Source organism: Ranitomeya variabilis, chromosome 3, assembly GCF_051348905.1.
Source record: "Ranitomeya variabilis isolate aRanVar5 chromosome 3, aRanVar5.hap1, whole genome shotgun sequence".
Classification (NCBI taxonomy): Eukaryota; Metazoa; Chordata; class Amphibia; order Anura; family Dendrobatidae; genus Ranitomeya; species Ranitomeya variabilis.
The window spans coordinates 421,227,927-421,244,086 of NC_135234.1; the positions used below are offsets into that span (position 1 = coordinate 421,227,927).

A 16,160-nucleotide genomic window follows, 5' to 3' on the forward strand; every position below is an offset into this window, starting at 1 on the left:
AACAACGCTGCCGGTTCCCTCGCTGAAGTCCCGGCTGCGTCGGACAGGTGAGTATAGCGATATTTTTTATTTTAATTCTTTCTTTTACACATTTATATGGTTCCCAGGGCCTGAAGGAGAGTTTCCTCTCCTTCAGACCCTGGGAACCATCAGGGATACCGTCCGATACTTGAGTCCCATTGACTTGTATTGGTATCGGGTATCGGTATCGGATTGGATTCCGATACTGTGACGGTATCGGCCGATACTTTCCGATACCGATACTTTCAAGTATCGGACAGTATTGCTCAACACTAACGATGACGATTACTGGTTGGCCTGCCTCCTTGATCCACGCTATAAAGGCAAATTGCAAAATATTATGCCACATGAGAACTTGGAACTAATATTAGCAACCAAACAATCAACTCTTGTTGACCGTTTGCTTCAGGCATTCCCAGCACACAGCGCACGTGATCGTTCTCACACGAGCTCCAGGGGGCAGCAGACTAGGAGTGTTAGGGGTGCACACATCAGAAGTGGCGTTGGACAGAGGGGTTTTCTGACCAGGTTGTGGAGTGATTTTGCTATGACCGCAGACAGGACAGGTACTGCTGCATCAATTGAAAGTGACAGGAGACAACATTTGTCCAGTATGGTTACTAACTATTTTTCATCCCTTATCGATGTTCTCCCTCAACCGTCATTCCCATTTGATTACTGGGCCTCCAAATTAGACACCTGGCCAGAATTGGCAGAATATGCATTGCAGGAGCTTGCTTGCCCGGCAGCAAGTGTCCTATCAGAAAGAGTATTCAGTGCTGCAGGTTCAATATTAACCGAAAAAAGGACTCGTCTGGCTACCCAAAATGTTGACGATCTAACATTCATTAAAATGAACCACAACTGGATTTTGAAATCTTTTGCCCCACCTTGCCCGGCCGACATCTAGCTTTCCTATGAAAGGCTCTTGCCTGTGAATTACTTTTCTAATGTCTAATTTGCTGCAGCTGATTGTACAGCATACGACATGTTTACACCTCCCTAAATGGCCAAACTCCCCACACGGGGCCGTGGTATCGCGACTTGGCGCAAGCACCCGTGAGACTGCTGTTTGTCTGAAGAGGTGGGTGTGCTCGCTTTTGGTTGACGGCATTGCTACTGGGTCCCTCATAGTACAATGTAGTGTCTCTGGCGGTGGTGGTGCGCACCCAACGTCAGACACACCGTTGTAACATGAGGGGCCCTGGGGCGGTCCCGCCGGCCTCTAGAGAGTTCCCCCCTACCCCAGCTCAAAATGTGCTCTACCACATGCAAAATTATGTCGCACAGCTCCACCAATCTTTAGTCTATTCGCTGACATCATTCAATGTCTGGCACTGACAATACAAATTTGTAGACATCTACGATGCAACTTAAAGTAGTCTGTGTCTGTGTCCTATATTGGCACCATTAAATAGTTACTGCCAAATTACTATGTCAGAAACTCAGCAGATGAGCCCACCCCTGTACCTAAGTATGCCACCTTTTTTTTTGTTTTGGTTGTTTTGCGAGACATTAACATCTATTTATATTTTGGGAGTACTGGGACAGACACTCCTTGCACTACTCCTCCACTCACCACCAAGCTGCCTGCCCGTGTATCCATGTAACCGCTGTAAAACTGCCATGAGCCTATTGTTTGTTATTTTAGGCCTTTGAAGCCTGTCTGCGGTCCCTCCTTCCACTAGTCCTCCACTGACCAGACCACTGCTGCCCGTGTACCCCTGGAACCAATTATAAAGTGCCTACAGCCAGCCCATTTTTTTATGTTAGGCCTTTGAAGCCTGTCTGCGGTCCCTCCTTCCACTAGTCCTCCACTGGCCAGACCACTGCTGCCCGTGTACCCCTGGAACCAATTATAAAGTGCCTACAGCCAGCCCATTTTTTTATGTTAGGCCTTTGAAGCCTGTCTGCGGTCCCTCCTTCCACTAGTCCTCCACTGACCAGACCACTGCTGCCCGTGTACCCCTGGAACCAATTATAAAGTGCCTACAGCCAGCCCATTTTCTTATGTTAGGCCTTTGAAGCCTGTCTGCGGTCCCTACTTTAAATACTCCTCCACTGACCACCAAGCTGCCTGCCCGTGTATCCATGTAACCGCTGTAAAACTGCCATGAGCCTATTGTTTGTTATTTTAGGCCTTTGAAGCCTGTCTGCGGTCCCTCCTTCCACTAGTCCTCCACTGACCAGACCACTGCTGCCCGTGTACCCCTGGAACCAATTATAAAGTGCCTACAGCCAGCCCATTTTTTTATGTTAGGCCTTTGAAGCCTGTCTGCGGTCCCTCCTTCCACTAGTCCTCCACTGGCCAGACCACTGCTGCCCGTGTACCCCTGGAACCAATTATAAAGTGCCTACAGCCAGCCCATTTTCTTATGTTAGGCCTTTGAAGCCTGTCTGCGGTCCCTACTTTAAATACTCCTCCACTGACCACCAAGCTGCCTGCCCGTGTATCCATGTAACCGCTGTAAAACTGCCATGAGCCTATTGTTTGTTATTTTAGGCCTTTGAAGCCTGTCTGCGGTCCCTCCTTCCACTAGTCCTCCACTGACCAGACCACTGCTGCCCGTGTACCCCTGGAACCAATTATAAAGTGCCTACAGCCAGCCCATTTTTTTATGTTAGGCCTTTGAAGCCTGTCTGCGGTCCCTCCTTCCACTAGTCCTCCACTGGCCAGACCACTGCTGCCCGTGTACCCCTGGAACCAATTATAAAGTGCCTACAGCCAGCCCATTTTTTTATGTTAGGCCTTTGAAGCCTGTCTGCGGTCCCTCCTTCCACTAGTCCTCCACTGACCAGACCACTGCTGCCCGTGTACCCCTGGAACCAATTATAAAGTGCCTACAGCCAGCCCATTTTCTTATGTTAGGCCTTTGAAGCCTGTCTGCGGTCCCTAATTTAAATACTCCTCCACTGACCACCAAGCTGCCTGCCCGTGTATCCATGTAACCGCTGTAAAACTGCCATGAGCCTATTGTTTGTTATTTTAGGCCTTTGAAGCCTGTCTGCGGTCCCTCCTTCCACTAGTCCTCCACTGACCAGACCACTGCTGCCCGTGTACCCCTGGAACCAATTATAAAGTGCCTACAGCCAGCCCATTTTTTTATGTTAGGCCTTTGAAGCCTGTCTGCGGTCCCTCCTTCCACTAGTCCTCCACTGGCCAGACCACTGCTGCCCGTGTACCCCTGGAACCAATTATAAAGTGCCTACAGCCAGCCCATTTTTTTATGTTAGGCCTTTGAAGCCTGTCTGCGGTCCCTCCTTCCACTAGTCCTCCACTGACCAGACCACTGCTGCCCGTGTACCCCTGGAACCAATTATAAAGTGCCTACAGCCAGCCCATTTTTTTATGTTAGGCCTTTGAAGCCTGTCTGCGGTCCCTCCTTCCACTAGTCCTCCACTGACCAGACCACTGCTGCCCGTGTACCCCTGGAACCAATTATAAAGTGCCTACAGCCAGCCCATTTTCTTATGTTAGGCCTTTGAAGCCTGTCTGCGGTCCCTCCTTCCACTAGTCCTCCACTGACCAGACCACTGCTGCCCGTGTACCCCTGGAACCAATTATAAAGTGCCTACAGCCAGCCCATTTTCTTATGTTAGGCCTTTGAAGCCTGTCTGCGGTCCCTACTTTAAATACTCCTCCACTGACCACCAAGCTGCCTGCCCGTGTATCCATGTAACCGCTGTAAAACTGCCATGAGCCTATTGTTTGTTATTTTAGGCCTTTGAAGCCTGTCTGCGGTCCCTCCTTCCACTAGTCCTCCACTGACCAGACCACTGCTGCCCGTGTACCCCTGGAACCAATTATAAAGTGCCTACAGCCAGCCCATTTTTTTATGTTAGGCCTTTGAAGCCTGTCTGCGGTCCCTCCTTCCACTAGTCCTCCACTGACCAGACCACTGCTGCCCGTGTACCCCTGGAACCAATTATAAAGTGCCTACAGCCAGCCCATTTTCTTATGTTAGGCCTTTGAAGCCTGTCTGCGGTCCCTCCTTCCACTAGTCCTCCACTGACCAGACCACTGCTGCCCGTGTACCCCTGGAACCAATTATAAAGTGCCTACAGCCAGCCCATTTTCTTATGTTAGGCCTTTGAAGCCTGTCTGCGGTCCCTACTTTAAATACTCCTCCACTGACCACCAAGCTGCCTGCCCGTGTATCCATGTAACCGCTGTAAAACTGCCATGAGCCTATTGTTTGTTATTTTAGGCCTTTGAAGCCTGTCTGCGGTCCCTCCTTCCACTAGTCCTCCACTGACCAGACCACTGCTGCCCGTGTACCCCTGGAACCAATTATAAAGTGCCTACAGCCAGCCCATTTTCTTATGTTAGGCCTTTGAAGCCTGTCTGCGGTCCCTACTTTAAATACTCCTCCACTGACCACCAAGCTGCCTGCCCGTGTATCCATGTAACCACTGTAAAACTGCCATGAGCCTATTGTTTGTTATGTTAGGCCTTTGATAGCCTGTCTGCGGTCCCTACTTTAAATACTCCTCCACTCACCACCAAGCTGCCTGCCCGTCTATCCATGTAACCGCTGTAAAACTGCAATGAGCCTATTGTTTGTTATTTTAGGCCTTTGATAGCCTGTCTGCGGCCCCTACTTGCAATACTCCTCCACTGACCACAATGCTGCCTGGAGTGCCTGCCTGTGTATCCATGTAACCGATGTAAAACTGCCATGACTGCCTACTGTTTGTTATTTTAGGCCTTTGATAGCCTGTCTGCAGCCCCTACTTGCAATACTCCTCCACTGACCACACCAATGCTGCCCGTTTACCCCTGGAACCTATTTAAAAGTTCATAGAGCCTAGTTATATATTTCATTTACTATTAATAAGGCCATGATGGACTACGCTGTACCACGCTACAAGCTAACCAGTCGACACTTCTTTTGCGAGAAAAGCCATCCCAACCCTCCACCAGCATGTAGAAGACCGCATTGTCCATGCACTCTGGCAATCTGTGAGTACAAAGGTGCACCTGACAACAGACGCATGGACCTGTAGGCATGGCCACGGAAGATTACGTGTCCATTACGGCGCAATGGGTTAATGTGGTGGATGCATGGTCCACAGGGGACAGCCTACTAAGTCTGTCTGCAGTCCCTAATTCAAATTGTCCTCCACTGTCTAAATCGGAGCTTCCACCTTCTGGCTTTCGGCCTATAGTATCAGAAATTAAACTGCATTTGGCCTTCAACTTTGGTTAGGGCCTACTAACGGCTTCTGCCCCTCCCTGGTGTTGCCCTCAACTAAATAAAGCTGAGCTTCAACCTTCTGCTCCAAATTACCATTTTAAAAAATGCAATAGGCTTTTCCGGCCTACTAAAGGTGTCTGTCTGTGTGCCCCTGCCTGGTGTTGTCCTCAACTAAATAAAGCTGAGCTTCAACCTTCTGCTCCAAATTACCATTTTAAAAAATGCAATAGGCTTTTCCGGCCTACTAAAGGTGTCTGTCTGTGTGCCCCTGCCTGGTGTTGTCCTCAACTAAATAAAGCTGAGCTTCAACCTTCCGGCTCTCATTAAGTGGTTTAAAAAAAAAAAATGGTGGTTAGGGCCTACTAACGGCTTCTGCCCCTCCCTGGTGTTGCCCTCAACTAAATAAAGCTGAGCTTCAACCTTCTGCTCCAAATTACCATTTTAAAAAATGCAATAGGCTTTTCCGGCCTACTAAAGGTGTCTGTCTGTGTGCCCCTGCCTGGTGTTGTCCTCAACTAAATAAAGCTGAGCTTCAACCTTCCGGCTCTCATTAAGTGGTTTTAAAAAAAAAAAATGGTGGTTAGGGCCTACTAACGGCTTCTGCCCCTCCCTGGTGTTGCCCTCAACTAAATAAAGCTGAGCTTCAACCTTCTGCTCCAAATTACCATTTTAAAAAATGCAATAGGCTTTTCCGGCCTACTAAAGGTGTCTGTCTGTGTGCCCCTGCCTGGTGTTGTCCTCAACTAAATAAAGCTGAGCTTCAACCTTCCGGCTCTTATTAAGTGGTTTTAAAAAAAAAAAATGGTGGTTAGGGCCTACTAACGGCTTCTGCCCCTCCCTGGTGTTGTCCTCAACTAAATAAAGCTGAGCTTCAACCTTCTGCTCCAAATTACCATTTTAAAAAATGCAATAGGCTTTTCCGGCCTACTAAAGGTGTCTGTCTGTGTGCCCCTGCCTGGTGTTGTCCTCAACTAAATAAAGCTGAGCTTCAACCTTCCGGCTCTCATTAAGTGGTTTTAAAAAAAAAAAATGGTGGTTAGGGCCTACTAACGGCTTCTGCCCCTCCCTGGTGTTGTCCTCAACTAAATAAAGCTGAGCTTCAACCTTCTGCTCCAAATTACCATTTTAAAAAATGCAATAGGCTTTTCCGGCCTACTAAAGGTGTCTGTCTGTGTGCCCCTGCCTGGTGTTGTCCTCAACTAAATAAAGCTGAGCTTCAACCTTCCGGCTCTCATTAAGTGGTTTTTTAAAAAAAAAATGGTGGTTAGGGCCTACTAACGGCTTCTGCCCCTCCCTGGTGTTGCCCTCAACTAAATAAAGCTGAGCTTCAACCTTCTGCTCCAAATTACCATTTTAAAAAATGCAATAGGCTTTTCCGGCCTACTAAAGGTGTCTGTCTGTGTGCCCCTGCCTGGTGTTGTCCTCAACTAAATAAAGCTGAGCTTCAACCTTCTGCTCCAAATTACCATTTTAAAAAATGCAATAGGCTTTTCCGGCCTACTAAAGGTGTCTGCCCCTCCCTGGTGTTGTCCTCAACTGAACAAAGCTGAGCTTCCACATTCTGGCTTTCGCCCTATACTATCAGATATTAAACTGCATTTGGCCTACTAGTGTGGTTAGGCCCTTGAAACAGTGTCTGCTGCTCTTGGGTTTGCTACTCCACTGAACAAAGCAATGCCGCCTGTTTAGTCCTGTTACCAATTTTGAACTGCATGTAGCCTACTTTATTCTTTGGCCCTATATCTGTTTCCTCCTCATCCTGCCCATTGCCCAGCCACTGCTAAATGAGTCTGCTGGTACATTGACCTAGACCACTACATTCCCCTTGTACTCTACACAGCCAGAATCTGACCCTGCTGAAAGTAAGGTTCCCCTTCCCGCATGTTATACCACCTTACACAGGGACAAAGAGGAAGGTGCAGATGAAAGTGCAGGTTCCTTCATCAGGTGGGGGGGCATACTCGTTGGCGACGTCACTGGCACAGGGCCCCTCAGAGTACGCAAAAGTGTCGCTGCTGGTGGGAGGCGCCCCCGCCATGCAAACACACCGCCGTACTTTGAGGGGCCCTGTGCCAGTGGCAATGCGAACGAGTGGGCCCCCCCTGCTTGCTCAGGATCACAGCACTTGCAACTTTTAAATACTTACCTTTCCCTGCAACACCGCCGTGACGTAGTCCGCATTTCCTGGGCCCACGAAAAACTTGAGCCAGCCCTACTCCCCCCACAACTTTCCCCCAATTCCCTATGCCCAACTATTATTATACAGTTAATTAAGATTGGCAAGCTTCAGAAACAAGAATGGATGTTTTTGGCATTAAAATGGGCACTGTAGGTGTTTTCCTGGCCTCCACTCACTGCCGACTATGCTTCCCCATTGACTTGCATTGGGTTTCGTGTTTCGGTCGATCCCCGACTTTTAGCGATAATCGGCCGACTGCACTCGACTCGACTCTGGACAAAATCGGGTTTCCCAAAACCCTACTCGATCTTAAAAAAATGAAAGTCGCTCAACCCTAGTTATTAGTACAGGATAGTCTGCTCTGTATAGCAATTTTATGCATTGACTGGCATATATATTTTGCACATTGGCCTAGGGAGGGGTTACTCTGAGCTTTATTATAAGCTATTTTTGGTTTACATATGTCATGTTGGATGACTTTTAACTGTTTTTACTGTGTGTGTTTGTCTTGTATTTAATAAAGAGTATTTGTTTGTATCTATTTTGGTGATCCCCAGTTTATGGTCTACAGCTTTTTCTCCTTCTATGTGCTGTCAATAGTGGCGAGTAGTGTTGAGCGATACCGTCCGATACTTGAAAGTATCGGTATCGGAAAGTATCGGCCGATACCGGCAAAGTATCGGATCCAATCCGATACCGATACCCGATACCAATACAAGTCAATGGGACTCAAGTATCGGACGGTATTCCTGATGGTTCTCAGGGTCTGAAGGAGAGGAAACTCTCCTTCAGGCCCTGGGATCCATATTAATGTGTAAAAGAGAGAATTAAAATAAAAAATATTGCTATACTCACCTCTCCGACGCAGCCTGCACCTTACCGAGGGAAGCAGCAGCGTTCTTTGTTTAAAATTCGCGCTTTTCTTTCCTTACGTGAAGTCCCGGCTTTGTGATTGGTTGCGTCGCAGTCACATGGGTGACGCAACCAATCACAGCAAGCCGTGACGTAATTTCAGGTCCTTAAGGATTTTAAAATTACGTCCCGGCTTTGTGATTGGTTGCGTCGCAGTCACATGGGCGACGCAACCAATCACAAGCCGTGACGTCACGGGAGGCTGGACACGCGCGCATTTTAAAATGCGCGCTTGTCCAGCCTCCCGTGACGTCCCGGCTTGTGATTGGTTGCGTCGCGATCAACCAATCACAAGCCGGGAGGCTGGACACGCGCGCATTTGCCATCTCCTGAGCTCTGTCCTCGGCTCTGTTAATGGCCTCCCTCTCCTCGGCTCTGTGAATGGCCTCCCTCTCCTCGGCTCTATGAATGGCCTCCCTCTCCCTCTCCTCGGCTCTGTGAATGGCCTCCCTCTCCCTCTCCTGAGCTCTGTGAATGGCCTCCCTCTTATCGTTTATGGTGGCCTCTTCTCCGAGCAATGCCAACTCCTCCTCAGTCACATGGGCGACGCAACCAATCACAAGCCGTGACGTCACGGGAGGCTGGACACGCGCGCATTTTAAAATGCGCGCTTGTCCAGCCTCCCGTGACGTCCCGGCTTGTGATTGGTTGCGTCGCGATCAACCAATCACAAGCCGGGAGGTTGGACAAGCGCGCATTTTAAAATGTGCGCGTGTCCAGCCTCCCGGCTTGTGATTGGTTGATCGCGAAGCAACCAATCACAAGCCGGGACGTCACGGGAGGTTGGACAAGCGCGCATTTTAAAATGCGCGCGTGTCCAGCCTCCCGGCTTGTGATTGGTTGATCGCGACGCAACCAATCACAAGCCGGGACGTCACGGGAGGCTGGAGAAGCGCGCATTTTAAAATGCGCGCGTGTCCAGCCTCCCGTGACGTCACGGCTTGTGATTGGTTGCGTCGCCCATGTGACTGCGACGCAACCAATCACAAAGCCGGGACGTAATTTTAAAATCCTTAAGGACCTGAAATTACGTCACGGCTTGCTGTGATTGGTTGCGTCGCCCATGTGACTGCGACGCAACCAATCACAAAGCCGGGACTTCACGTAAGGAAAGAAAAGCGCGAATTTTAAACAAAGAACGCTGCCGCTTCCCTCGGTAAGGTGCAGGCTGCGTCGGAGAGGTGAGTATAGCAATATTTTTTATTTTAATTCTCTCTTTTACACATTTTTACATTAATGTTGTTTCGATACCGATACCCGATACCACAAAAGTATCGGATCTCGGTATCGGAATTCCGATACAGCAAATATCGGCCGATACCCGATACTTGCGGTATCGGAATGCTCAACACTAGTGGCGAGGGGAATCGCGATCCATCCGCCGCTATTAGCTAGTTAAATGCCACTGTGAAACTTTGACAGCGGCACTTAACTACCACTTCCGGCCGCGCGGCCGGAAATGCGCTCATCGCCGACCCCTGTCACATGATCGGGGGTCGGCGATGCGTCGCTATAACAACCAGAGGTCTCCTTGAGACCTCTATGGTTGTTGATGCCGGCTTGCTGTGAGCATCACCCTGTGGTCGGCGTTCATAGCAAGCCTGCAATTCTACTACATAGAGGTGATCTATGTTTCACCTCTATGTAGCAGAGCCGATCCAGTTGTACCAGCTTCTAACCTCCCATGGAGGATATTGAAGCATGGCAAAAGTAAAAAAAATGTTTAAAAAAAATATGAAATAAAAAAAATATATAAAAGTTTAAATCACCCCCCTTTCGCCCCATTCAAAATAAAACAATAAAAATGAAATCAAATATACACATATTTGGTATCGCCGCGTTCAGAATCACCCGATCTATCAATAGAAAAAAGGATTAACCTGATTGCTAAACGACGTAGCGAGAAAAAAATTAAAAACGCCCAAATTACGTTTTTTGGCTTGTCACAACATTGCATTAAAATGCAATAACGGGCGATCAAAAGACCACATCTGCACCAAAATGGTATAACTAAAAATGTCAGCACGGCGCACAAAAAATAAGCCTGCACCCAATTCCAGATCACGAAAAATGGAGACGCTGCAGGTATCGGAAAATGGCGCAAATTTTTTTTTATGTTTTTTTTTTTAGCAAAGTTTGGAATTTTTTTTCACCACTTAGATAAAAAATAACCTAGACATATTTGGTGTCCATGAACTCGTAATGACCTGGAGATTCATAAAGGCAGGTCAGTTTTAGCATTTAGTGAAGCTAGCAAAAAAGCCAAACAAAAAACACGCATGGGATTAATCTTTTTTTGCAATTTCACCGAATTTGGAATTTATTTCCCATTTTCTAGTACACGACATGGTAATGCCAATGATATTGTTCAAAAGTACAACTCGTCCCACAAAAAATAAGGCCTCACATGGCCATATTGATGGAAAAATAAAAAAGTTATGGCTCTGGGAAGGAGAGGAGGGCGAAAAATGAACACGGAAAAACGGAAAATCCCAAGGTCATCAAGGGGTTATATAGTATGGAGCGCTGTGTGGTCATTATACTGTATTGATCATCATGTGTTGCGGCCATTAAACAGTATGGAGCACTGTGTGGCCATTATACAGTATTGAGCATCATGTGTGGCCATTATACAGTGTGGAGCACTATGTGGCCATTATACAGTATGGAGCACTGTGTGGCCATATTGTTTTCTGTTTATTATTATTGTTTATGAAACAGTGTGATCAGCAGTGCTAAAAGGGTGTGGTTGGGGCATGGATATGGGTGTGACTAGTTGTGAATTGAGTGTGATCAGGGGTGTGGCTAAAAAATGGGATGTGGCTTAAAATGTGCCGCTGCATGCACCACTACCTTTGTCCCTCTTTCCCTTCTTCAAATGTTGGGAGGTATGGAGTATAACTCTGTTTGTTATTTTTAAATGAAAAAATAAATGTGTGTTTTGTTTTATTTAAAATAAAGGACTTTATTCTGGCTGTGTTTTTATTTACCATACAGCTATGGGATTAGTAATGGATAGGTGTCTTACAGATGCCTCTCCATTACTAATCCATAAGCTTGATGTCACCGGACAGAACAAAGGTGACATCAACTCCACAAATATGAACCCCACTTTCCACCGTTACAAGGCAAGTGGGAAGAGCCAGGCAAAGCGCTTGCTCTTGCTTTTATTAACGGCAGCAGGCATCGACTGATGGGAGTCCCGTCAGCTGACACCACTGACCGGAGATAAACTTTATATCTCTGATCACACCTGTGAGCTCACACTGTCTTTTAACAGCATGGGAACTGCGGCTGTCTGACCGGCCGTGATGATTTTACCGACGATCAGAAGCAGTGTTTGCCACGCTACCATGCACATAACAGCACCACAAACATCTGGTGTTTGGGTGGCCAAACCCAAACAGTAACACGGACTTCCTGGTGAAGTTCATGTTCGGCGTCCATGCCCATACACAGTAAGTGTTCGATACTGTTCAGGTTCGCCCATCTCCAATGTCAAACCAAAAATGTGTAAACAGTTCAATTAAGAGACTCCATTCTTCAAATTGAGTGGATTTAGCGAGGCAATTGTCACCTTGGTTTTCTCATCTTGATTAGGAATATGTATAATTTGTAGCACTTTTACACCTTGCTATTTTGTTGTAATCTATATTCACTTAGATCTAAATATTTGTCAGCCACATAACAAGTATGGTTCAGCTGGCTAGTTGGGATTAGCACTCAATTATATAAGCCGATACCAAATGACATCATTTTCACATAATGAATTAGAACAACTAGAAGAGAAGAAAGCTATTATTAAAAGTATCAAGGGAATTGCTTATTGCTCTATAACAAAAGTGACTTTAGAAACCCTCACCTGGTCCACGCCTGCTGATGTCACTATCATAGCCTTCAATGAATTCTCCAGGACAACTCTCTGTAGCACTTACAGCACCTCGATCACTGCCAAGACTGGTCAGACTACCTGATAAACCACTGGAGAGCATTCCACCAAAATGTTTCTTGTGATTACCAACTGTAGTTATAGTGGGTTCAGTACTTGAAACTAACAGGAAAAAGACATTACTGTTTATACATACATTGCTCAGCATAAATGAGTACACCCTATTAAAAAATTAGATTTTAATGAATACCTGTCTGAACGCAAAACAATTTCCAAAAGTTTGACAAGGTTTGAGTCTCTTAGAACATTCTTTTTTTAACTCAAAACATGATGATAAGGTTAATAAAATAACGTTCATTACAAAATCTTCAGTTTTACTCAAATTAGTTTATGCAAAAATCATTGCACCCCACATGAAAAACTACTACATCTAGTATTTTGTAAGGTCCCCATGATTTTTAAGAACAGCACCAAGTCCTCTAGGCACAGAATAAACAAATTGGCAACAGATTACAACATTTTTCAAGAATGACCTCTTTTAGAGCTTTGATGGAGAGTGATGCTCAACTTGTCTCTTCAAAATTCCTCATAGGTGTTCAATTGGGTTCAGATCGGGAGAGATACTTGGCCATTGAAATAATTTCACCCAGTTATTCTTCAGAAATGCAACAGTGGCCTTAGATGTTTCTTTTTCATCATTGTCATGTTGGAAAGTGCATGGCTGCCAAGGACATGGAGTGTTGGTAGCATCTTCTGTTTCCATATAGAGCAGTACATCTGTGACCTCATGATACCATCAATGAAATGTAGCTCACTAACAGCAGCAGCACTCATGCAACCCAACATAAGGACACTGCCACCACCATGTTATAGTGTAAGCACCATGAATTTTCCTTTGCACTCATCTTTGAAACGCCATACAATTTTGAAGCCTAAAAAACAAAAACCTTGGTCTCATCACTCCAGAGTATTTAGTCCCAGTAGTCTTCACATTTTTTAACATGGTCCCTGGCAAATTGTTATCGGGCTTCTTTGTGCATGGGTTTTGGGAGAGCTTTCTCTGTGGATGATACTCATGTTTGCATTCCTTTGTGGTATACGCTGTATTGTGTCATGGGAAATACATCAGTTTAGCTTTCTACTTCTTTAGCTAACTGCATTGAATCTTCATGTTGATTTTCTTCAACCCTTCTCATCAGAAGACATACCTGTTTAGATGGTAACTTCCATGATCTTCTTGCAGCCTTCATCTTTCTTATGTAAAGAAAATATTTTCTTTCTCAGGTCTGGTGAAACTTTTCCTTTTTATGGTGCCATTGCCGATAGCAGGAAATGGTAAGGGATTTTCTGGGTTAAGTAACACCCTTTTATAGTAAACTGTCTGCTGGACACCTGATTAATGAATAATTAGACATACCTGTGTTTGCATTCTTGTTAATTAGAATTTTACTGTCAAAACTTTAGCTTTGCTCCTAAGACTTTTATTGGGGTGTACTCATTTTTGTAACACTGACTGGAATTAATTTATTAAGAAAATTACTTTTTGGTGTGTGCCAAATAACAAACCTTGTTAGCATAAGATTACGGGTTATATACACTAGTTTCCTTGATAAGGCGATGATCCAGGGCACTAGTTTGATTGCCGTATGTGGAGTTGGGAAGTCCCCAATGTGGAGCTTACTGTTTGCCACATGGGTTTTTTTTGCCTTCTTCTGGATCAACATGTTAGGGCATGTTAGGTTAGGGTATGGGTTGAGCAAGATGGACTTTAAGTCTTCCTTCAACCTTAATAACTATGTTACTATGTCAAACTAGGTTACTCTGTTGTTTGCAATCAATGGTCCACATATGTGGGAGTATTTTGTAGAATAGTATCCCACAGAAAATGTTGATTCTGAAAGGAAACTAAAGGTTGTGATGACACAGCATTTATTCTTAGTTATGCCAGAGGTATATATAATACACCTAGGGGCATGAACTATTTGAACAATAGAATAATTTGAACACTATGAGTCCAAATGTTGACTCTTGTTGTAGATTGAATGGATTTTTTGTGAATTGTTGAACTGCTGCTATTTACCAATTGTAGCAGTTCTTGCAGCTTATTGTCCTACTATCCTTGGGAAACAAAGGCACATGATCATTGAACAATCAATGTTTGCTAATATGCTGATTACCCATGGTATAAGTCCATGTAGCTTGTTGTTCTGCAAATATTGAAGGATAAACTATGCAGGTTATTTGAACACTAGAACAATGAGAGATGATCTCCCTCTACCTTCCTCCAATCTGTTTCTGTTTTGAGAGACTCTGCATGACAGTAGCCAAGGAACCATTAATCCAACCGGAGGAATACAGATTTGACTCTACAGGACATCAGATTAAGGGACCATGTCCCCAGCTGGAGGAATACAGATCTGCTTCATTGACAATCACTGAACCCTCAAACACATTTGGAGAATGCAGGTTGAGACAATCAGGTAACATAGCCAAATACCTCAATGTAGTTGATACCTCTCTGTGGGTGCCCGCCAAAAACTGGTGCCATTTGCTGGGTGTAGTTGGCCCTGAAAACTCAAAGTCACAGATGTTGCTGCCTGAAGTGGGATACACATGCTATGGTCATGATATCCATTGTCTGAAGGAACATAGGCTGTGATGTCAAACTATTCTGGCTCGTGATACCAAAAGCTGTGAGCCAACCAAAAGTTGAGAAATCGTGGATATCACCTGGTACAGGGGCAGTGGAATTACCGATTCCGGGAAGGGATTTTGTGTATTAAGGGCATTGTATTTTGTCCATCTGCCTGGAGTTGCTGTATGACCGTAGACGGAAGAAATAAAACTAGTTGCATCGTTAAGCAGCCTAGGTGATTATTACAATGCACAACCTCAAATCTTCACAGTATGTACTCATAATGCACTGTATATACACACAGAAGAAGTAGAATTTAATCCCTATTAGAGATATACAGTATATTGCTCTCCCTAGTGAAAAGTTTTAAAGGAATTGTCCAGAAATAAAAAAACCATGGTTTCTTTTTCCCAAAAAATTACACACCTGTCCCATCCAGGTTTGGTGTGGTATTGCTGACACCAATGATCAGGTGTGGCACTACACACCACTATAATAATAATACTACTATATGTCCACATTAGTGTTGAGCATTCCGATACCGCAAGTATCGGGTATCGGCCGATACTTAGCGGTATCGGAATTCCGATACCGAGATCCGATACTTTTGTTGTATCGGGAATCGGTATCGGGATCGATATAATGTGTAAAATAAAGAATTAAAATAAAAAATATTGCTATACTCACCTCTCCGACGCAGCCTACACCTTACCGAGGAAACTGGCAGCCTTGTTTGCTTAAAATGCGCGCGTTTACTGCCTTCCGTGACGTCACGACTTCTGATTGGTCGCGTGCCGCCCATGTGACCGCGACGCGACCAATCACAACAAGCCGTGACGTAATTTTCAGGTCCTGAATGCCTAATTCTAGGCATTCAGGACGTGAAAATTACATCACGGCTTGTGATTGGTCGCGTGCCGCCCATGTGACCGCGACGCGACCAATCACAAGCCGTGACGTAATTTTCAGGTCCTGAATGCCTAATTCTAGGCATTCAGAACCTGAAAACTACGTCAAGGCTTGTTGTGATTGGTCGCGTCGCGGTCACATGGGCGGCACGCGACCAATCAGAAGCCGTGACGTCATGGAAGGCAGTAAATGCGCGCATTTTAAGCAAACAAGGCTGCCGGTTTCCTCGGTAAGGTGCAGGCTGCGTTGGAGAGGTGAGTATAGCAATATTTTTTATTTTAATTCTTTATTTTACACATTAATATGGATCCCAGGGCCTGAAGGAGAGTTTCCTCTCCTTCAGACCCTGGGAACCATCAGGGATACCGTCCGATACTTGAGTCCCATTGACTTGTATTGGTATCGGGTATCGGTATC

General features: G+C 45.6%; 1 protein-coding gene across 8 annotated transcripts in view; it reads right to left on the bottom strand.

Annotated features, from left to right (window-relative positions):
* The window catches only part of RPH3AL (rabphilin 3A like (without C2 domains)), a 937,664-nt gene that overhangs the window by 90,956 nt on the left and 830,548 nt on the right, over window positions 1-16,160 (bottom strand). For all 8 annotated transcript variants that reach the window (XM_077296355.1, XM_077296351.1, XM_077296352.1 and 5 more), the window contains one exon: window positions 12,173-12,361. In XM_077296355.1, the coding sequence (XP_077152470.1) occupies window positions 12,173-12,361 (189 nt within the window). The remainder of the gene's footprint in view (window positions 1-12,172; window positions 12,362-16,160) is intronic.